Source organism: Palaemon carinicauda, chromosome 39, assembly GCF_036898095.1.
Source record: "Palaemon carinicauda isolate YSFRI2023 chromosome 39, ASM3689809v2, whole genome shotgun sequence".
Classification (NCBI taxonomy): domain Eukaryota; kingdom Metazoa; phylum Arthropoda; class Malacostraca; order Decapoda; family Palaemonidae; genus Palaemon; species Palaemon carinicauda.
Genome location: NC_090763.1, coordinates 52,628,481 through 52,651,816, shown reverse-complemented (window position 1 = coordinate 52,651,816; position 23,336 = coordinate 52,628,481). Strand labels below are relative to the sequence as shown.

At 41.5% G+C, this 23,336-nt stretch overlaps 1 protein-coding gene across 5 annotated transcripts in view; it reads left to right on the top strand.

Annotated features, from left to right (window-relative positions):
* LOC137631182 (maternal embryonic leucine zipper kinase-like) overlaps positions 1 to 23,336 on the top strand; it is a 111,171-nt gene that overhangs the window by 62,654 nt on the left and 25,181 nt on the right. For all 5 annotated transcript variants that reach the window (XM_068362909.1, XM_068362910.1, XM_068362912.1 and 2 more), the window contains exons 8-10: positions 2,907 to 3,101; positions 7,058 to 7,259; positions 17,781 to 17,960. In XM_068362909.1, the coding sequence (XP_068219010.1) occupies positions 2,907 to 3,101; positions 7,058 to 7,259; positions 17,781 to 17,960 (577 nt within the window). The remainder of the gene's footprint in view (positions 1 to 2,906; positions 3,102 to 7,057; positions 7,260 to 17,780; positions 17,961 to 23,336) is intronic.

The following is a 23,336-nucleotide window of genomic DNA, read 5'->3' as shown; positions in this document are numbered from 1 at the left end:
AGCGACTGTAACTGCCATATGTGAACATCTTTCAGAAAGCCGTATCTTCATTGCGAAATACGCCTGGAGATTATCCAGGTCCTCCCCTCTGTGTCTCATCCGCTACAGGTTGCGAAGAGGCTGTCTGGATACCTGTGTAGATCTTCGGCTTCGGCCATCCAGGCTAAGTGGACTGTAAGTTGGTATCATGGAAGGTGTATCCCTCCCCTCGATACCACTATGCCAGCTTTAGGAGAGTTTATAGGTTTTTTTCGGGAGGAAAGCTTCTCTCGGTCTCGGCAGTGAAAGGTCACTGCTAGTCCTTGAGCCTCACCTTCAGACTGAAAGAAATTAACCTTTCCTCCACATAAGCATTGCCCCTTCTCATACACTTCCTACAGACCCTTAGTCAGAAAGGAGACTCGATCCAGGACTCCAAGCAGCTGACGTACACTTGACCTCAATGACAGGTCTCCCCCTCGTGTTGGCTTCGGCCAAGAGAGTTGTGAACCCCAAGAGACGCCCTTAATGGCTCTTACGACGATGGGCCAAATAATGCTCAACCTCCAGGACTCTAAGCAGCTGACGTACACTTGGCCTCAATGACAGGTCTACCCCTCGTGTTGGCGGCCAAGTGAGTCTTGAACCCCATGGGACGTCCTTAATGGCTCTCACGACGATGGGCCAAATAATGCTTAACCTCGTTTCTGGCAGCTCAGATCCCAGAATCTGAACCCTTTTGTCTGGATTCCTTCGCAGCATGACCAATGATCCACATCAACGGTTACTATGCCAAAGAGAAACTGGAGGCCCTACCTCAAGGAAACTATAAGAGCGCGTCCCCGAGTGTCGGCACTCTTCGTCAGCGCAGCGAAAATCAAGAAAAGGATCACAAGGATTTGCAAGGTCATAGACCAAGCATTGAATCCTTACCCTTTTCCCCATAGGAGAGACCAAGAATTTATAACGTTGGGGGCAGGAATACGCTCTTAACGTTTATAAGACTACTCTGTGATACAGGCCTTGTTAGCGGGCGTGTAGAAGCATCAAATGACCATCACCGCCCACTCCTGGCAAGACGTGGCCCACAGGAACATAAGAGACGTTCTCCATGGATACTTTGGTGGCTACAAAATAAATGGTGTTAATACCTCAGGCTCCTTGATGGACAAGTAGCAGATGTGGGAAGGTAGAGTTTAACCATGGTTAAGTCTGTGATGAATGACAGAGAGTGACTCTCTTTCTTTCATCTTCCACCCAATGGAATTAGCAGCACCTATGGTACTCTACAAAGCTGACCTTCACTGTGTGCAGGTAAAACCATTTCCCTTGTGTAACCTGCTGTAGATAGATATACTCATTACGTCCCCATACCTCCTGGCGAGGTGGGATTGGGTAATGTCCACGGTACCTTCGGAAGACACTGATGACTTGGAGAGCTCTTATCTGGACTAATCACAGTGCTAGTATCACAAGCACACCGCTTGTGTAGGCCACGGACCATGCATAGCACAGTTCTAGCGAGGTGTAGGGTTTCACCAATTATGTGCAAAACACACAAAGGTGAAAACCCCGGGTCAAAATGAAAAAGCCAGTTGGCACGGACTTCCACCCTCATAAAGGGTAAGTCATCTCCTATAGATAGTATTGGTTTGTATTAATGATGGAACAAATGACAAATTTGGAACTAATTTGCATTTTCCTAACGATACAAACCTCTAGCTATGTATAGAAATTGGCCCGGCAGCACCAGTACCCCTTGCAAAGTGGGGTTTACAGCCCAGGTGTGTATGACTGAGCTGGGTAACTACTGCCCCCACCCCCTGCTAACTAGCAGGTGGGTGGTTAACCCTCACTAAAAGTCCAGTGGCTCGTCTATCAGGTTTGTATCTTTAGGAAAAATTCAAATTACTTCCAAAGTTGTCATTTTACATAGTTCTTTCTTCATCTATAACTGTATAATTTACATTTTTGAATGGGGATCATATGATTTAGCCAAGTTCTGTTTTAGGTTTTCCAAGACATAAATGGACACTATGTAATGTTCATATGAGGTGTAATTGGTGAGAAAAACTCCAAAATAAGGTTCGAAACGAAAAACAATCAGTATGGAAGACCAATTGTAATACGTTAAGAACGAGCGAAGGAGGTAGCAAGCCTGCAAGGGAGCCGCGAGCGGTCCGACAAGAGGAAAATAAAAACCTCGAATAAAATTAAAAGTAATGGCAATGCTACCCCCAAAAGCTGAAAACTCATAGATCTGGTACTTAACTTAGATGGGGAGACCAGGGAATCCGACATCTGCACAAAGAAATGAGAAAATTCACCAAAACACTGTAAACAAAATTCACAAGTGAACGAAAGCGGTGCTAAATTAGGAGTGACGTCACTGGCGTGGGTTGGGTTGGTGGTAGTAGTGTTGAACGGCACCTCGCTGTGGCGGGGGTTTTGAAGAGGAGATATCTAAATGGTGCGAGGCCTCTGGTTGTGAATTATCACGCCCCAGTATATTATACCGACACCTTATATAGGCGAGTGAGCTGGGTTCAACCTGGCATTCCTTTGCAATTTTTTCTCTGGTAATATATAGCAGTTATATACATTAGAAATGGTGCTAAAGGAGCATTTCACTGGGCGGCACAGGAGGAGCCCAGAAATAGATTTTTCCTTCGTCAAAATCCCTTTTTTGAATAGGGATCATATGATTTAGCCAAGTTCAGTTTTAGGTTTTCCAAGACATAAATGGACACACTGTAATGTTCATTTACCTAATTATTTTTTTTCCCTCGTGAAAAAATAGCTTTTTCTGCAAAATACAGTCATGCTGGCCAGTCTTACAATTGGTCTTCGAGAAAAGTTTATAAATTAACTATCAAACTTTTAGTAAATTGGCATTATCATTGATTAATTATTTTCTTTTTTTGCAGGTGAACAGTGTCGACGAAGATGTCATTACAGAAATTGCTGTTCACCAAGGGAAATCTCGAGTTGCTGTAAGACAAGCAGTTTTTAAATGGTCTTATGATTACCTTACGGCCACATATTATTTACTGCTTTGTCAGAAAATGAAAGGAAGACCTATTAGATTGATATCTAAAATAACATCTCTTGGTGAAATACAAGTAAGTATTGTAGTTGCTGTAAGTTCAAGTTTCTAAGCCATTTCCCCATTGTGGGAAGTGTCATCAGTGCGCCTCTTGTGTTGCCGTTCACTGTAGGCATTACTTGAGGATCTCTGCAGTGTTCCTTCGACCCTTAGCTGCACTTGCTTTGTATCCTCCTCCTTTACCACTGTTCCTCCTTCCTTTCTCCCTTTTTGCTGCAAACCTCTTTTAACTTGTAACTCACAGCCACCAATGCTTGGATATTTAGCCCAATTTCATAAACCCAATCCAGTTCAATTATAAATTGAAGTGGCCAGTTTTATATACATGATTAAAAGTGTAGCTATTTTATTTCTGGAGCTTTTTAGATATATACTTCATAAATTTAATGTAAGGCTTTGTTATAATTTTGTTTTGTTTTGTTTGGTAATAGCCACAAAACCAGAACATGCACTAATGGTTTTTCAGGTATCTAGCTTATAACTACCTCACTTATTGTGTACCTGCTGATTTGTTCATAGCTCATGGAGATTTCTTGATTTGTTGATTATTTTCAGAGAATTGCCTTCATTTAATCATGCTTTCATCCATTTCGTTGTTCATTTAATAGTTCATTTTATTTGCTCCTGCGCAAAGTACAAACATTGTCCTTGAATAGGGAGATGTTTTTAGTGCGAGGTGGAAGTCATTAGAAGCCCTGCTGCCCATGAGCAGGACTAGCCCCATTTTGCTTTTGGCTGCAAACAAATACAAATATACTGCATGTTCTCTGAACAAACATTTTCACTTTCTTTTTCTTTCAGGGAGTGAATGTTGGGTTTTAGTGGTCATGGATGTGAAGAGATACGTACTTGCCAGGTGAAAGGGTGAACCCCCACACACTGCATGATTGTTCGCAGTTATCTGTGTATTGAATGCCTGTTGTGACTATCTATGTAGTTGCAGGTGTACGCCTTGACTGGGAAGAAAAGCTGTGCCTTCCCTGGTGTCTTTCTTGGCAATGCCCAAGAAGACACCGAAGTCTCGCTTCTTCCCTCTCTTCAGTAGGTGCATCTGCTGCTGTAACCTTTGTGCATATGCCCCAGGTTTGTTATTCTGGGAGTATACGTCAGGAGTAAGAACCCATCGGATCTGTATCTGCAGGCTTTTCAAGTTCTGGTGGTGTATAGAGTTCCCCCAGTGTTCGTCTCACCCCTTCGGAAGTGGAAGCTCTTCACATGTCTCTGTGCAGACCTAAGGAAATCTTGGGCATCCTTAGGTCTTTCATGTAGACCTATGACATTGTCGAGGGAGCTGGTAGCTAAGGTTACTTCTCGTCCCTGTTCCCCAGTGCCAGTGTCTTCTGTGGTAATGCCAGTGGTGAAAGGCATGCTCCTGTTTTGTGGTTCTTCCCCTCGGGGGAAGCATCGGCGTGGTTGGTTGCTCAGATTTTGACTCCTGCTTGCAGAGCCTGAGCTGAGTGTCAAGAGGAAGCATGTGCATTGCTTTTTGTCCTCTGACTCCAATTCTGATTCTGAGAAGGAGAGAAAGTGAAAGAGGTCGAAGATATCCAGGAAGGCCAGCTGTAGCCATAAGGAAATGGCTCCTTTTGACACCACCTCTCTTTCAGGGACAGTGGATGGCATCCATGTGGCTTCCGACCCTGAAGGCTAGAGTTACAGCTCCATGTCACATACTTCACAGCTTGGGTCTCCCCGGCTACCCTGATGGCTGGGCAGGACTGGAGTGTATGTCCCTGTACTCATTCTGTTTCCTAGTTGATGGAGGAGCTTTGGTAACCTCTATTACTCTTCCTACCCGGGCTGTGAACTCTTGCTACTCGCTCATCCAGCGAGACTTCGTTTGATCTGCTTGAGAGAATGGCACCATTTGTAGCTATCATCGTGCAATGGTAGACCTAGAATTGGGGGCCTAACGTTTATTTACTGAAAGATGTCTACAATAAGCAATAATCCTGGATTTTGATGGTATCTGAACTTCGTTCAATAAATTTTGTGCTTTTCTATTATTAATTAAAGATGTATTTTAACAATAGCAATTACCGATTTTTTATTTCTTTTTTTTGTCGGCTGTTTTCAACGTCACGTAATACTTGAAGAAAAGAGGAGCACAGTTCAACGAACTCTCGAGCAGTTTATTAAAATGCGCATTCAACAACATCACCAACAACAGGCGAATCAGCTGTTGGCGGGACTATCCTCAGCCATCTACGTAGGCTACGCCATGTAATTTTAAAAGATGTTGATTGTACATACATACATACATATACCCAGGCACTTCCCCCAATTTTGGGGGGTAGCCGACATCAACAAAGAAACAAAAACAAAAAGGGGACCTCTACTCTCTTATGTTCCTCCCAGCCTAACAAGGGACTCAATGTTGAATGTAAATATTAATAAATGTTATAACTAAGTTTATTTCATACTATTGCAAAATAATTATAACAACTTAATTTGTTAGTTAACCTTACAAAATCTTTCTATTTTATTTTATCTTAGAGCGAACCACATTCACAAATAAACTGCTTTCTGATGATTGTTTACCTCACATTAAGAATTTTATTTCTAATAATTGGCAACAGTATTGGGATGGCCAAGAACAATGCAATAACTACTGTATTAAATAAAATTTCTCATAAAAATTGCGATAAAATTCAAATTGGGCAATGATTCAAATAGCCTGCACTCCTTTACACTGGGTGTGCCGTGTGCCACTACCTATCTCTATACCTAGCTGGTCCTAGCGCTCTCCCTACAGTGTGTATCCATTTACGGTGGTAAAAAATTACAGGGTACTGCTATATTTGAAATAAACCGGATTTTGATTAAACTGGCGTTTCACTTAACTGTACCCAATAATAATGCATGTAATAATCACATTTTAGTATCGTGTTTATAATTAAAAACAGAGAAATTATAATCTAATCCATTATTTACATTCAAATGAGCAGATCAAATCTGCATAGTCCGTTGTCAACCTATATTCACTTTCACGATATCGTCCCACTGATATGACCTTTCACTTTCACGATATCGTCCCACTGATATGACCTTTCACTTTCACGATATCGTCCCACTGATATGACCTTTCACTTTCACGATATCGTCCCACTGATATGACCTTTCACTTTCACGATATCGTCCCACTGATATGACCTTTCACTTTCACGATATCGTCCCACTGATATGACCTTTCACTTTCACGATATCGTCCCACTGATATGACCTTTCACTTTCACGATATCGTCCCACTGATATGACCTTTCACTTTCACGATATCGTCCCACTGATATGACCTTTCACTTTCACGATATCATCCCACTGATATGGCCATTCACTTTCACAGAATTACCTCACTGATATAACCTATCGTGCATATTAGTATGATATCTCCTTCACATTATTATTGTCCTTCACTTATTATTATATCCTTAATCCTTTTCCCAATTCCTAGTAGTAGTACGATGTTGAACGGCACCTCGCTGTTCAGAGATTTTGACAGGAGATATCTAAATGGTGCGAGGCCTCTGGTTGTGATTTATCACGCCCCAGTATTATATCGACACCTTATACAGGTGAGCGAGCTGGGTTCAACCTGGCATTCCCATGCAATTTTTTCTCTGGTAATATATAGCAGTTATATACCCTAGAAATGGTGCTTAAGGAGCATTTCACTGGGCGGCACGGGTCTTCCGCCCAGAAATAGATTTTTCCTACGTCAAAATCCCTTAATCCTTTTCCCAATTCCTTCCTAAATCCCTTTAGTACGTTTACTTTGCTCTCCCACACGCATCTACAGTGTATCATTTCAATGCTTATGATTCTCTTTATTTTTCGTTCATTCATCTTCTCATTTCTAGCATTCATTCGTCATTTTCATCTTACTAATTTTCATCCCAATCAAGCTACTTTTCTTTATTTTTATCTATGCAATGATGTAACTGTTCCAGGTATTTACAATGGTACTTTTTTCAGGCACATCGTACACCAGCTAGATGTTTAATGGAGCAACTTAACAGAGAGAAATCGGTAGAATCGTCAGATAATGGTTTGGTAACTGCTTTAGGTAATTCTCCTAGGGGTTTACACACTTCTCTGGAGGGAGGATTAGATGATATTGACTTGTTGGCAATATGTAAGCCCACTCTGGTCGACCACTCCACGGACAGACCTGAAGGTATGTGTTCCGTAAATTTCCTCTTGGGTAATTAATACTCCTAGGATGTATCTTGAGTCATATTGTTGACAGTATTTGTTGAGTACCTATGCATGGAAAATCTGCCATAAATTTGGTAACATGGTGACCGGTATCTGGAAAAGTAATTAATCGAAGTATGAAGTTATTATGGGGCAAGTTTTGAGGTACAGTACTCGAAAAAGTCTAAAGTGTGTTTTTGATTAACCTATAGTGGATATGAATGTGTTGAGGTGGTTTGGCCATGTTGAGAGAATGGAAAATGGCTGTCTGCTAAAGAAGGTGATGAATGCAAGAGTTGATGGGAGAAGTACAAGAGGAAGGCCAAGGTTTGGATGGATGGATTGAGTGAAGAAAGCTCTGGGTGATAGGAGGATAGATGTGAGAGAGGCAAGAGAATGTGCTAGAAATAGGAATGAATGGCGAGCGATTGTGACGCAGTTCCGGTAGGCCCTGCTGCTTCCTCTGATGCCTTAGATGACTGCGGAGGTAGCAGCAGTAGGGGATTCAGCATTATGAAGCTTCATCTGTGGTGGATAATGTAGGAGGTTGGGCTGTGGCACCCTAGCAGTACCAGCTGAACTCGGTTGAGTCCCTTGTTAGGCTGGGAGGAACGTAGAGAGTAGAGGTCCCCTTTTTTGTTTTGTTTCATTTGTTGATGTCGGCTATCCCCCAAAATTGGGGGAAGTGCCTTGGTATATGTATGTATGTATATATTGTTCTATAGAGGGAAAATAAAAGACTATTTTTTAAAACTCTTCATGGTATCCCAAGTAGCAAATCCTTTTCAAAAGTCATTCCAAGACAGATGGGTGGAGTCATATGGCACTAGCATATGTTTTTTTACTTGGTTCTTTCCTGGGTATATCTAATGAATGGTATTATATGTTATGATGATTTGAATGAATACTTTCATTTATGAACTATGCTTTATAAAGTGAAGTAGATTACTAATTGTTTAAAAGTACAAAATTTGGAAGTAACAACTAAACTATGAATAACTGCCTAGTGTCCATCCAAGCATCAAAACTTGAGACATACATACATACATACATATACCATGGCACTTCCCCCAATTTTGGGGGGTAGCCGACATCAACAAAGAAACAAAAACAAAAAGGGGACCTCTACTCTCTACGTTCCTCCCAGCCTAACAAGGGACTCAACCGAGTTCAGCTGGTACTGCTAGGGTGTCACAGCCCACCCTCCCACATTATCCACCACAGATGAAGCTTCATAATGCAGAATCCCCTACTGCTGCTACCTCCGCGGTCATCTAAGGCATCGGAGGCAGCAGCAGGGCCTACCGGAACTGAATCACAATCGCTCGCCATTCATTCCTATTTCTAGCACGCTCTCTTGCCTCGCTCACATCTATCCTCCTATCACCCAGAGACATAAGTAAGCATATTTGTACAAATTTGTCTAAGGAATCCTACCTCGAATTTATGACGTTTTCCTATTTGAAGGTATAGCTTTGTCAACAATTGATATGAAGATAAAAGAAAATTAAAAGCTGCCCTGATTTCCCTATAATTGTGTAGATATCTAGTGGAAAATGTGAGTTAGCTAAGGTTGTAGGGTGAATGCTGGAGTCTGCAAAAAATTTTACAATGTCAGCGCTGATTATTATCAAGTTGATATATTTTGTCAGTTGAATGTATCTTTAGTCTGCCCAAAGTGTTTTTGCCCCGTTTGGTGTGCGTTCATTGCTGTGTTAACCCTTTTACCCCCAGGCTATTTGGAAATTTCCAACCCTTAACCCCCATGGGGTTATTTTTTTTCAAGCACATTTTGCAGTATATTTTTTTTTAAATTGCTCTAACAGCCTTAATTTTTGACATAGAGAGGTCAGGTTGGTCTCATTCTCTTGGAAAATGCCTGAAGTTTCTCAAAAAATTATCAAAAATATGCAAAAAAAAATTTAAATAGCATTTTTATGCAAGGACGCACCGGTACGTCCATGGGGGTAAAGGGATGAGTTTTGTGAAACGTACCAGTACGTCCTTTGGGGGTAAAAAGGTTAAATAGTGCTCCTGAATACTTCTGCTTGGCATTAGAAGTAAGGTCTATCATTTCTATCGGAATGATTCCCAGTGAAGTTGTCAGCTCTATAGTTTGAGATTTTGTACCTATTGGTAAAAGAGGGGTTACGAGAAGTGTCTTGCCCTCTTCCAGGTTTTCAAAACTATCCCATTTTGGTCATTAAAGCATTGGGATAGTTGGGGGAACATGTATTGGATTTCTTTTAACTGGGATTTCCTACCAGTAATCAAGTTCGTGATGGGAATCTCTCTATCCCAACTAATAGTGGAGAAGATAAGATGGTTCCATAGGTTAATTCCCTCAGATTCTAGGGAGCATCTCTAGGTTTATGTTGGGAAAGATTATTTATCAGTTTATGTGATTCTGCTCCAAGTTCAGCATCACTCCCAGTTTTTATAGATTTACTAACAATTCAGTCCTTAAATACCTAGGTATGGACCTAGTAGACAGTTCAGTTATCAAGGTGTGATTAGGTCTTTTGATATAAAAAACATACTAAATCAAAACCAATTGGTTTGAACCTTATATCCTGAAGCTTCTTTGCAAGCCAGTTAACTGTCAGCATTTCAAAGAATACTGTAGACAGTAAAAACTTTTAACTGCTTAAACTCGCTTCAGTGAAAAGGATTAATGAATTACTGTACAAATACTCTCAGCTTGTTTAGGGTTTAAGCGAAATGAGAAAGGGGTTTCCTTACAGCTGAAATTTAGAACTAAAGATTACTAAAAGTGAAGTGTCTTACATTTCAAAATTCTTTCTCTTGAGTATTTATGTTGGTTTTGATAAGGGTGGTAGTAATGGTAGTTGTCGACTTACGACTGTTCGACTTTACAACCACATTTTCACTGTGATGATGTCACAAGTCTGGAAATAGTACACTAATTTATTTCCTTAGAAATAATCTATTTTCTTGTATTGAAATTAATTTAATTTGGTAAGTTAGTATTTTATTTTATTGATTATATACAGTATCCATTTTAAATAGAAAATATGTTAAGAAAAGTTTTAGGATCTGTTGAGTTCATACTTTATCACATGACTGGAAAACGAGTGGGCAAATTGAGTGATATCCTATTGATCCGTTACTGAGTAATCTTATTATTCCCATCATCGAAACATTGAGTAACAATCGAGTGGGCAAATTGAGTGATATCCTATTGATCCGTTACTGAGTAATCTTACTATTCCCATCATCGAAACATTGAGTAACAATACCAAGTATTTCAGTGGTCCGTAACAGTTGGTATGAGTAGCCTTCAGTGCTATTTACCATGAATTTAATAAAAGAAGTACTGTATGTCTGGAGATATCATATTTCTGGCGGAAATTGAGCCGAGGTATCGAGTGATTTCCGTTTGATACTTTACTGAGTAATTAGTATTCCCATTATTGAAACATTGCATGATAATACCAAGTAAATCTAATAATGTCTAAAGAGAGAGAGAGAGAGAGAGAGAGAGAGAGAAAATGTGTGTGTATGTGTGCACTGACTAATAATAAAAGTGGAAGAGAAAAAGAGGGCTTTTGAAGAATGGCTGCAGAGTAATAGTATAGAGAAGTATGAAAAATATAGAGAGAAAAATGTGGAAGTAAAGCGCAAGGTACGTGAGGCAAAGAGGGCAGCTGACCTGAGGTGGGGTCAGGGATTGGGTCAGTCATATGAAGAGAATAAGAAGAAGTTTTGGAAAGAAGTGAAGAGAGTAAGGAAGGCTGGCGCAAGAATTGAAGAGACAGTAAAAGATGGAAATGGAAGGTTGTTAAAAGGAGAGGAGGCAAGGAAAAGGTGGGCGGAATATTTTGAAAGTTTGCTGAATGTTGAGGATAATAGGGAGGCAGATATAATTGCTGTTCCAGGTGTTGAGGTGCCAGTGATGGGAGATGAGAATGAGAGAGAGATTACAATAGATGAAGTGAGGAGAGCACTAGATGAAACAAGAGTAAGAAAAGCATCTGGTATGGATGGTGTGAAAGCTGAGATGTTGAAGGAAGGGGGTGTGACTGTACTTGAATGGTTGGTGAGATTGTTTAATATGTGTTTTGTGTTGTCAATGGTACCAGTAGATTGGGTTTGTGCATGTATTGTACCACTATATAAGGGTAAGGGAGATGTGCATGAGTGTTGTAATTCAAGAGGTATTACTTTGAGTGTAGTTGGAAAAGTGTATGGTAGAGTATTGATTAATAGGATTAAGGATAAAACAGAGAATGCAATCTTGGAAGTACAGGGTGGTTTTAGAAGAGGTAGGGGTTGTATGAATCAGATTTTTACAGTTAGGCAGATATGCGAGAAATATTTAGCAAAAGGTAAGGAGGTGTATGTTGCGTTTATGGATCTGGAGAAAGCATATGATAGAGTTGATAGGGAAGCAATGTGGAATGTGATGAGGTTATATGGAGTTGGTGGAAGGTTGCAAGCAGTGAAAAGTTTCTACAAAGGTAGTAAAGCATGTGTTAGAATAGGAAATGAAGTGAGTGATTGGTTTCCGGTGAGAGTGGGGCTGAGACAGGGATGTGTGATGTCGCCGTGGTTGTTTAACTTGTATGTTGATGGAGTGGTGAGAGAGGTGAATGCTCGAGTGCTTGGACGAGGATTAAAACTGGTAGGCGAGAATGACCATGAATGGGAGGTAAATCAGTTGTTGTTTGCGGATGATACTGTACTGGTAGCAGACACAGAAGAGAAGCTTGACCGACTAGTGACAGAATTTGGAAAGGTGTGTGAGAGAAGGAAGTTGAGAGTTAATGTGGGTAAGAGTAAGGTTATGAGATGTACGAGAAGGGAAGGTGGTGCAAGGTTGAATGTCATGTTGAATGGAGAGTTACTTGAGGAGGTGGATCAGTTTAAGTACTTGGGGTCTATTGTTGCAGCAAATGGTGGAGTGGAAGCAGATGTACGTCGGTGAGTGAATGAAGGTTGCAAAGTGTTGGGGGCAGTTAAGGGAGTAGTAAAAAATAGAGCGTTGGGCATGAATGTAAAGAGAGTTCTATATGAGAAAGTGATTGTACCAACTGTGATGTATGGATCGGAGTTGTGGGGAATGAAAGTGATGGAGAGACAGAAATTGAATGTGTTTGAGATGAAGTGTCTAAGGAGTATGGCTGGTGTATCTCGAGTAGATAGGGTTAGGAACGAAGTGGTGAGGGAGAGAACGGGTGTAAGAAATGAGTTAGCGGCTAGAGTGGATATGAATGTGTTGAGGTGGTTTGGCCATGTTGAGAGAATGGAAAATGGTTGTCTGCTAAAGAAGGTGATGAATGCAAGAGTTGATGGGAGAAGTACAAGAGGAAGGCCAAGGTTTTGGTGGATGGATGGTGTGAAGAAAGCTCTGGGTGATAGGAGGATAGATGTGAGAGAGGCAAGAGAGCGTGCTAGAAATAGGAATGAATGGCGAGCGATTGTGACACAGTTCCAGTAGGCCCTGCTGCTTCCTCCGGTGCCTTAGATGACCGCGGAGGTAGCAGCAGTAGGGGATTAAGCATTATGAAGCTTCATCTGTGGTGGAAATGTGGGAGGTTGGGCTGTGGCACCCTAGCAGTACCAGCTGAACTCGGTTGAGTCCCTGATTAGGCTGAAGGAACATAGAGAGTAGAGGTCCCCTTTTTGTTTTGTTTCATTGTTGGTGTCGGCTACCCCCCAAAATTGGGGGAAGTGCCTTGGTATATGGATGGATGGATTCCCATTATCAAAACATTGCGTGAGTGTGTGTGTGGAGATATTTTGAATAACTGAAGAAATTATATAGAAGGTACTCCTTTTTATTCGTATATGTGCATAATTACAATACTGTACAGTACAGAAGTGTAACCTTAAGATCAGCTGATGACTCCCAAAAGTAAATCAAACTTAATTGTTGGTTATTGAAAATAGAATACAAATATGCTTTAATAAATCACAATTAAACATATGTGCGCATTCTCTCGATATGGAGTAGTAAAAAATAGAGGGTTGGGCATGAATGTAAAGAGAGTTCTATATGAGAAAGTGATTGTACCAACTGTGATGTATGGATCGGAGTTGTGGGGAATGAAAGTGATGGAAAGACAGAAATTGAATGTGTTTGAGATGAAGTGTCTAAGGAGTTTATGGCTGGTGTATCTCGAGTAGATAGGGTTAGGAACGAAGTGGTGAGGGAGAGAACGGGTGTAAGAAATGAGTTAGCGGCTAGAGTGGATATGAATGTGTTGAGGTGGTTTGGTCATGTTGAGAGAATGGAAAATGGTTGTCTGCCAAAGAAGGTGATGAATGCAAGAGTTGATGGGAGAAGTACAAGAGGAAGGCCAAGGTTTGGGTGGATGGATGGTGTGAAGAAAGCTCTGGGTGATAGGAGGATAGATGTGAGAGAGGCAAGAGAGCGTGCTAGAAATAGGAATGAATGGCGAGCGATTGTGACGCAGTTCCGGTAGGCTCTGCTGCTTCCTCCGGTGCCTTAGATGACCGCGGAGGTAGCAGCAGTAGGGGAGTCAGCATTATGAAGCTTCATCTGTGGTGGAAATGTGGGAGGTTGGGCTGTGGCACCCTAGCAGTACCAGCTGAACTCGGTTGAGTCCCTGATTAGGCTGAAGGAACATAGAGAGTAGAGGTCCCCTTTTTGTTTTGTTTCATTGTTGGTGTCGGCTACCCCCCAAAATTGGGGGAAGTGCCTTGGTATATGGATGGACACCTGATCACAACCAAAGGTAAAACAAAAAAAAAAAGGTCAGTGTTTGTGGATTGTTAAAAGGCTTCCAAAATTTAGAAATAAAGTACAAAAATGCTTTAACCCTTTTACCCCCAAAGGACGTACTGTTACGTTTCACAAAAGCCATCCCTTTACCCCCATGGACGTACTGGTACGTCCTCGCAAAAAAAATGCTATAAAAAATTTTTTTTCTCATATTTTTGATAATTTTTTGAGAAAATTCAGGCATTTTCCAAGAGAATGAGACCAACCTGACCTCTCTATGACAAAAATTAAGGCTGTTAGAGCAATTTAAAAAAAATATACTGCAAAATGTGCTGAGAAAAAAATAACCCCCTGGGGGTTAAGGGTTGGAAATTTCCAAATAGCCTGGTGGTAAAAGGGTTAACAAAGCGTATAATATCCTGTGAACCAAGAAAATTAAATAATGATAAACAGTAAGGAAATATACATAAAATAGGACTTAGATAATTATTGTATCATGACACAGCATACGAAAGCCACCGAAACTTTACTTTTTAAGTTTGATATATGTCTCTTGGTCCATATCTTGGTCATGAGTTGACGACCACCCGTACTTTATATCCACCAAGGGGTGTAGAAGTATATGTGTGTAAAGTAATCTGCTCTTTTAATGGGCTAAGAAAATGTTCTGTGAATTATGGACATCAACATATTCTCTGTCCAAAAATGCTTTTATTTTTCATGAGAACCCTCATCATTGATGCACATAAGTCAGGGAAATGAGGCATCTCTCAAGCCATTTAAAATAAGGTCTTGTGATATTATAAGGCTGGTTACCCCCCCTCCCCCTTAATTTCATCAGACCTTATCAAAGAAAGCTATCTTAACAGCACTTTGATAGTGTAATTTATTATTTGCTTTGTTATTATTTAAAAAATGTGCAATTGACGTATGATGGCTGCTTTCCTTTGAGACTTATACTTACTTTACTTTAAGATCTGCTTTTCTGGTCCCATACAGCAGGGGAACCCTACTCTCTAAAGTACCTTCACATTCATGTTTTTGTATACATTTTAAGGCATTCGGCTATTCACACCGCATATGGTTCGTTTAATGTCAGATCCATATTACCAAAGCACTTGAAGAACAAGAGAGTCTTCAGTTTCCTCTTGAAAGCGTTAATATCTTCAGTCTTTCGTAGGTCTAGTGGGAGCTTATTGTATCTAAAGGCTCTAGAGACTATGGTGGACTTATATCTAGTTTTGAATAATTTGAAACCATCCGTAACTGTTCTTGTGTGAACACGATTTGTAGGTTGCACAATATGAAGCAATTCTCTTAGATATTTAGGCAGTCCAGTTCTGATAGCGTGATGGGTTATTTCACATATTTTAAACTTGATTCTTGCTTTAAAAGGCAGCCAGTGTAAATCAATTAGTGTAAGAGTGATCCTTTCTTGGGGTGGGACACTTTTTATCAGTCTTGTTTTATCATGTTTTGTAATTTCTTGAGTTGCACTTTTGGTAAATTGTAATAAATGGAGTTACAGTAGTCAATCCTGGTAATAACACAGCTTATCACAAGTTTCTTCAGAGAATCTAGGTACTTCTTTATAAAAGCAATGTATCTGAGATGATAGCCAGCAGTTTTTACTACATTATGTATTCAGGCATTGCAAGACAAGTTACAGTTAACCCTTTTACCCCCAGGCTCTTTGGAAATTTCCAACCCTTAACCCCCAAGGGGTTATTTTTTTCCCAGCACATTTTGCAGTATATTTTTTTTAAATTGCTCTAACAGCCTTAATTTTTGTCATAGAGAGGTCAGGTTGGTCTCATTCTCTTGGAAAATGCCTGAATTTTCTCCAAAAATTATCAAAAATATGAAAAAAAAAAATTTTTATAGCATTTTTTTGCAAGGACGTACCGGTACGTCCATGGGGGTAAAGGGATGAGTTTTGTGAAACGTACCAGTACGTCCTTTGGGGGTAAAAGGGTTAAGAGATACTCTTAGGTCGCGAACTTCACTAGATATCAGGGCAGTACATAGTTATTTATGTTTTTTTGGAAACGGTATCACCCAAGTTTCTTAGGCGGTTTTCTTTCCAACCACCATAAAGTTAGTTTTATTTTTATTTAATTTTAGATGTTTGATTGTCATCTATTCCCTAACGCTGGCAAGAATTCGGTTTAGAGTTTCAGTAGTGTCGTCTATATCGTTTATGGCGGAGTAAAAATGTGTATCATCCGCAAATAGTTTGAATGTCACTTAGACCCTTTGTAGTATTTTCGACAGATTGATAGTATAGATACAGAATTAGATAGTCTTAGCTAGTAATTTTTACAATAGTATTTATATTTTAATTTTAATGGTACTGTACATACATACATATACCAAGGCACTTCCCCCAATTTTTGGGGGTAGCCAACATCAACAAAAGAAACAAAACAAAAAAGGGGACCTCTACTCTCTACGTTCCTCCAGCCTAACAAGGGACTCAACCGAGTTCAGCTGGTATCCATGGGATACTAGGTAAAATATGCTAGATATTTTTAGCACTAGGATTCTCTCCTCCTTCCAACTTCAGTGATGATTTTGATATTAAATTTCAAACATCAACCAGATCTAGGGAGTAGTTAAATGATAGTAAAGGCAGATTTTCTTATTTTTCTTAAATTTCAACAGATATTGTCAACCAAGCAATGCTTTCAAATAGGTAAGCATGATGAATTCATGGTAAGCATTGGAGTGATTAATTTTGTAAAAAACAAAGTTATATGAATATAAACAAGAATCTGTCATATGGAGAACTAATAAGCACTATTACAGGAAGGAAGAGCTTGAAAGAAACCTTTCCTTCTAGCAAATTGTGTCCTTTTCTTTTATTCATAATACTGTACAGTAGATTGTATAGTCTTTAGGGTCATGAGATTGGAGATTACACAATAAAATCAAAAGGAAATAATTTGTCATCAATCTTTAGTGCCATGTCTGGATAATAAGTTAGTCCAGATAATTGTATATAATTGCATAATTGTAAACATTTAATTTAGGTGTGTATGAATTAGCTTTTTCTGTATAGCAGCAGTAGGGGATTCAGCATTATAAAGCTTCATCTGTGGTGGATAATGTGGGAGGGTGGGCTGTGGCACCCTAGCAGTACCAGCTGAACTCGGTTGAGTCCCTTGTCAGGCTGGAGGAACGTAGAGAGTAGAGGTCCCCTTTTTTGTTTTGTTTCATTGTTGATGTCGGCTACCCCCCAAAATTGGGGGAAGTGCCTTGGTATATGTATGTATGTATGTATGTATGTATGTATGAATTAGCTTTTTCTGTATTTACTAAATTATAACAATTTAGACATATACTCTAGCTCCAAAAGATTGTGATTATTCACAACCAGGACCCCTCCCTCCAATAGTTCTCAGCATGCTTTACTAGTCAACAAGAAGGAATAAAGTAAATATTAGTTTATGCTGTTAAAACTGGTTTTCATTTCACTACATTACTATAAAGTGTTTTCTTATAAAATTTCAATATTTAACCTTACAATCCCATAAAATAACCATCTTTGGTAGTCTTCTTAAAAGACATATTACCCCAAAATCTACCACTTAAGATCTACTTTGATTGACAGTTTAGTAACAGGCTTCATTGTCTTGGGATCTTCAACCTTCATCTCAGTTTTAGCTTCTCTCTTTTGGGATTCTTATAGCTTTTTGTGGTCATGGTGAGGGAGAAGAGATTCAAGTCTTAAAAACAAAAGAAAAGTTTCAAATGTAAGTAAATATTGATAATTATATGTTTTACTTTCAGGCTGCTTGACTCCTTGTAAGGTTGAAATTTTAAATCCCGAATTAGAACTGACACCTCTTGTATCTCCTAAGAAACGACGACCTTCTTCGAATAGTGATGATGATAAGGAAAATTTTGCACAGCCTCGTGTACCTACCCCAGGGTACAAACCTCGAAAGAAGTCTACTCCATCAACACCTTGTAAGTGCTATTGGGTCTTGCATATTGTAAATCATTCATCAACCCTTTAACCCCAGGGTATTTGGAAATTTTCAATATTAAACTTAGCCGGTGATCATATAGCTGTCAGCTCTGCTGCCCGACAGAAAAACCTAAGGACAAAATACGCCAGCGATCGCTATACAGGTGGGGGTGTACATCAACTGCGCCATCTGTCGAGCAGGTACTCAAGTACTCCATGTCAACACAGAACCAATTTTCTCTCTGTCGTGCCACTGGCAAGACCTACTAAATACGCTGTTACTAACTGGATTTGTTTTCACAACTATTTGGTGAAGTACACTATTCTAGTTTTGAGCTTTCGCTATGCAGGGGTTTTATCTTCATCTCAAAACTTGAACTCGTTTTGGATAGATTTAATTATGGTGACAAAGAGAGTATGGACTCTCTTTCACTTTTAAATGGCCGACCCTTCCCTTAGACGGAAGTGTGTTTAGGTTTTTAGTATTTTTGCTTAACACGTTATAGATCTATATATTTTATATCTCTCCGCCTTTATTAGGCCTCTTCGATTAACTTTCCATTTTTATAAACATATAAAAATAAATTTTTATGTTTTGTTTATATGCGACCTTTCCTGATAGTAGGCGGTCCTAACTTGGAACCTAAGTTAATCAACGTTGAGCCCGTTATATCGTATTTAGCCTTTAAAGAATTTAAAACTTTTTAAATTTAATGTTTTATGAAAGAATTTCTTTGATAGTCTCGTACTGTTTTCAAAGATGAACTAACGTTTAGTTTTTTAGACTACGCAGTTGTTGACGTTCAGGACGTTCAACATGCGCTCTATCGTTACGATAGAGAGAGAGTGTATCACGGTTTCACTTTGCAGTAAGAGTAAATCGATTCTGACGTTTCGTTCATTCTTTCTTAGCTTAAATGGTTTAAATTCTAAATTAAAGGAACTTTTTATTTGGAAAACCTTTCAGTTTTTTTCCTTTAGCCAAATAACATGTTTTGACGATATATAATTGGGCTCTTCTCTCAGGTGCGAAATCAAGAGAGAAACAGAGAGAGAGATAGAGACGGAGGGAGAGAGAGGAGAAAAAACGTTCCGTTCAAGCGGGTAACGTTGTTCTCGTGTTACTCTCCTCCCTAGTCGCTGTACGGGGAAGAAGGTAAAACGTTTCTAGGGTTTTATTCTTGTCCCCAGGCTATGTGTGGTGAGAGATTGTAAACGTAGTTTATTTGAACTAGTGTTTAGTCTCTTTCCCAGCCACTGAATTCTTTATCTTTATATATGTTTTCTGTTTTTGCTAGTATTAATGAGCTGCATTATACGACTGTTTTCCCAATTACTACCTTTTAATGAAGGGTAGAATTGCGTGTTTCAGGTAGAAATCAGTAAAGTTTCGATTTCAGTGAAATAAGTGCAAAACAGAAAATCGAAGTGATAAAGTGATATGCGCAAAGTGTTACAGTGTTGCGTCCGAGGGTTCGTCTGTTCGTGCCTGTCGTTCACCTAGTCCGGGACCTCTTGCAAGCTCCCAAGCCCAGGGGAGAAGTAATGTCGAACGACTTATGGGTTCGTCAGGCCTTGTTCAACGAACAGACGTTTTTCCCTCCGTGGTTTCGGGCGTATCTACCCAAGATCGCCCCACCCACACAAAGACGAGAGAGCCCATTTACTTCTCGTCTGCGGAAGAGGTTTCTCGTAAGAAACCTTGGACCAAGGTCTCGCAGCTTATTAAGCGCAAGTCCAACGGCCCAGGTGTAGCCACTGGGTCAGTTCGGACTCGCTGCAGTCTTCCGATGACTGCACACCTCCTAAGAGAGGCAAAGTGGTACCGCAACAGGCAGTAACACCGTCTGTTGCCGCACCTGCTGCTGTAGACCCTAAGTGGTTTTTGCTACAGTCTATGCAGACACAGTTAGCATCTTTTATGCAGGAGTATTGTGCGGAGAAGGTTGACGCTGCACCCGTTAGCCTACAACCAACCACGGTTGTGCGTACAGTAGACGCTGACGCTACCTGCTCCCGCACTCCGCCTGTGAGAGTTCCACCACCCATGCGCAGTGTACCCTGCCAGCCGCACGTTGACGTTCACAGACGCACGCTACCCTCCGTTGACGTTCGCGAGTTACCACAACAACAGGAGGGTGGAGTTAAGTTGCTTTGTTTTGACGCTGTGCGTCAACCTCCGCAACCCACTGTGGTTACCGCTACTCACCCGCAGCAGACTAGTCAGTCAGGAGTAGAGGCTTTGCTTCCCCACACAGCTATGGTTGTTGCCAGCTCACAGACTGTCAAGCAGTTACATGACGTTGCCTTCTGGTCTGCTACTAATGCACCAGTGCTGTATGTCCTCACGCACCTGTTGTGGTTGACAGTTCAGTTTTTGACAGTTCACAGACTGTCAAGCAGTTACATAACGTTGCCTTCTGGTCTGCTGCTAATGCACCAGTGAGACCCTCACTGAGATAACCTAGCTTTTATCTGACAAGGTTCCTGTAGATGAGAAAGTGCTGTTCTCCCTCCTACTGATATTCCTTTGAGGACTCTGTCATTTGGAGAGGAGCCTTAAGCTGCTTAGCCTCCTATGGACTTTAATTAAATCATGATGATTTTTGAAGGATCTTCGTCCGGATCTTGTAATTGCTGCTCCTCGTTCGCCTAACGTCAGAACTTACACTAGGCCTAACTACTTCAAAGCCGTTGTTGTTAAGCTAGTGCTCTCTCACTCTCCTAGAGAGCGTTACGTTGGCTAGGCGACTGGTTTTTGCACCAGGAGGAGTTTTAGGGATACAGCCTTTGATTTCCCTTCTTTTAAACTGGCTTATAGAGCGAGAGTCTGTTAGGACACGAGAGAAGTTCTCGGCTTGGAAGTTCATGCCTCTGCCCAGATAGACTTCTCAATTCTGGTAGACTTGCCCTGGCGCCTAGCCAGGAGACGCTCCAAGTTGTTTACAGGTCAACTTCTCAACTTTTGTCGAGCCTTTGAAGTTTTGCTGTACTATTATGTCACACATAACAAGGCTTCCAGGGATGGTAAATGGTTCCGCCTCAGTCGCTAACCCCGTCTGTTGCCACACCTGCTCCCGTAGACCCTAAATGGGCTTTGCTGCAAGACATGCAGTCCAAGCTTGTGTCCTTGATAGAGGACTTTAATACGGAGAAGAACCTCTGGCCAACAACCTTCCAACCGGTTGGTTGTGCGCCCTGTTGACGCTGAGGTATCCTACTCGCGTCTGCCAGTTGAGGTGGTTCCTCCACCGATGCGACCCAGTGTGGGTTGCCAGTCGCACGTTGACGTTAAGCGACGCTCGGAGGTGGTTGTTGACGTTCAGTGTGTCACTAGGAAGACGTTCAACAACCAGCAGAGGTGACTTGTTGTGACGCAGTGCGTCAACCTCAGCAACCCGGTAGGGTGTTGACTGCACAACCCAGACAGTCTAGACAGTTTCGGGTTGACGCTGTACTGCCTCGCGCACCCATGGTTGTTGACAGTTCACAGACTGTGCAGCAGTGCCATGATATTGCGTCCGGCTCCGTCACGCATCCACCAGTGCGACCGGATTCAGCGAGTCAGACGTTGCCCTCTCCGTTGCCGTTTCCTCATCAGTTTCGGATGAGGAACCCTCTGATGAGGACGTTGCTGAACAAGACGATCAACCCCCAGCCCTGCTATCCATCCAGAAGAAGGAACGCTGCCCAGTCAGGCTGTGGATGAGTCTGGTAGGGACTCTGTCATCCGTGGATCAATTTGTGTCACTAGGAAGACTACATCTCCGTCCTCTTCTATACCATCTAGCTTTTCACTGGAAAAAGGACAAGACGCTAGAAGCGGTCTCGATCCCGGTTTCCGGAAAGATAAAGTCTGGTCTGACTTGGTGAAAGGACTATATCAACCTTAGAGAGGGTCTTCCCCTGACTGTTCAGACTCCCAACCACGTTCTCTTCTCGGACGCATCGGACGTAGGCTGGGGTGCGACATTAGACGGTAGGGAATGCTCGGGATTATGGAACTCGAGTCAAAGGACAATGCATTTCAACTGCAAGAAGCTACTGGCAGTACGTCTGACCTGGAAAAGCTTCAGGTCTCTCCTTCAAGGCAAAGTGGTGGAGGTGAACTCGGACAACACCACGGCTTTGGCGTACATCTCCAAGCAAGGAGGGACCTACTCTCTGACATGGTACGAGATCGCAAGGGACCTCCTCACCTGGTCAAAAGGTCTAGACATTTCACTAGTAACGAGGTTCATCCAAGGCAACTTGAATGTCATGGCAGATTGTCTCAGTCGGAAGGGACAAATAATTCCAACAGAATGGACCCTCCACAAGGATGTATGCAAGAGACTTTGGGCCACCTGGGGCCAGCCAACCATAGATCTCTTCGCAACCTCGATGACCAAGAGGCTCCCAATATTTTGCTCACCAATCCCGGACCCAGCAGCAGTTCATATAGATGCCTTTCTACTAGATTGGTCACATCTAGATCTATATGCATTCCCTCCGTTCAAGATTGTCAACAAGGTACTGCAGAAGTTCGCCTCTCACGAAGGGACAAGGTTGACGCTAGTTGCTTCCCTCTGGCCCGCGAGAGAATGGCTCACCGAGGTACTTCGATGGCTAGTAGACGTTCCCAGAACTCTTCCCCTAAGGGTGGACCTTCTACGTCAGCCACGCGTAAAGAAGGTACACCAAGGCCTCCACGCTCTTCGTCTGACTGCCTTCAGACTATCGAAAGACTCTCGAGAGCTAGAGGCGTTTCGAAGGAGGCAACCAGAGCGATTGCTAGAGCAAGGAGAACATCCACCCTTAGAGTCTACCAATCGAAGTGGGAAATCTTCCGAAACTGGTGCAAGTCAGTATCCGTATCCTCGACCAGTACCTCTGTAACTCAAATAGCTGACTTTCTCTTATATCTGAGGAAAGAACGATCTCTTTCAGCTCCCACTATCAAGGGTTACAGAAGCATGTTGGCATCAGTCTTCCGTCACAGAGGCTTAGATCTTTCCAACAATAAAGATCTACAGGACCTCCTTAAGTCTTTTGAGACCACGAAGGAGCGTCGTTTGGTTACACCTGGTTGGAATTTAGACGTGGTACTAAGATTCCTTATGTCAGACAGGTTCGAACCGCTACAATCAGCCTCCCTGAAAGATCTCACCTTTAAGACTCTTTTCCTGATATGCTTAGCCACAGCTAAAAGAGTCAGTGAGATTCATGCCTTCAGCAAGAACATCGGATTCTCATCCGAAACGGCTACATGTTCTACAACTTAGTTTTCTAGCCAAACACGAGCTGCCTTCTCGGCCTTGACCAATATCGTTCGATATTCCAAACTTATCGTATGGTCGGAAATGAACTAGAAAGAGTCTTATGTCCTGTAAGAG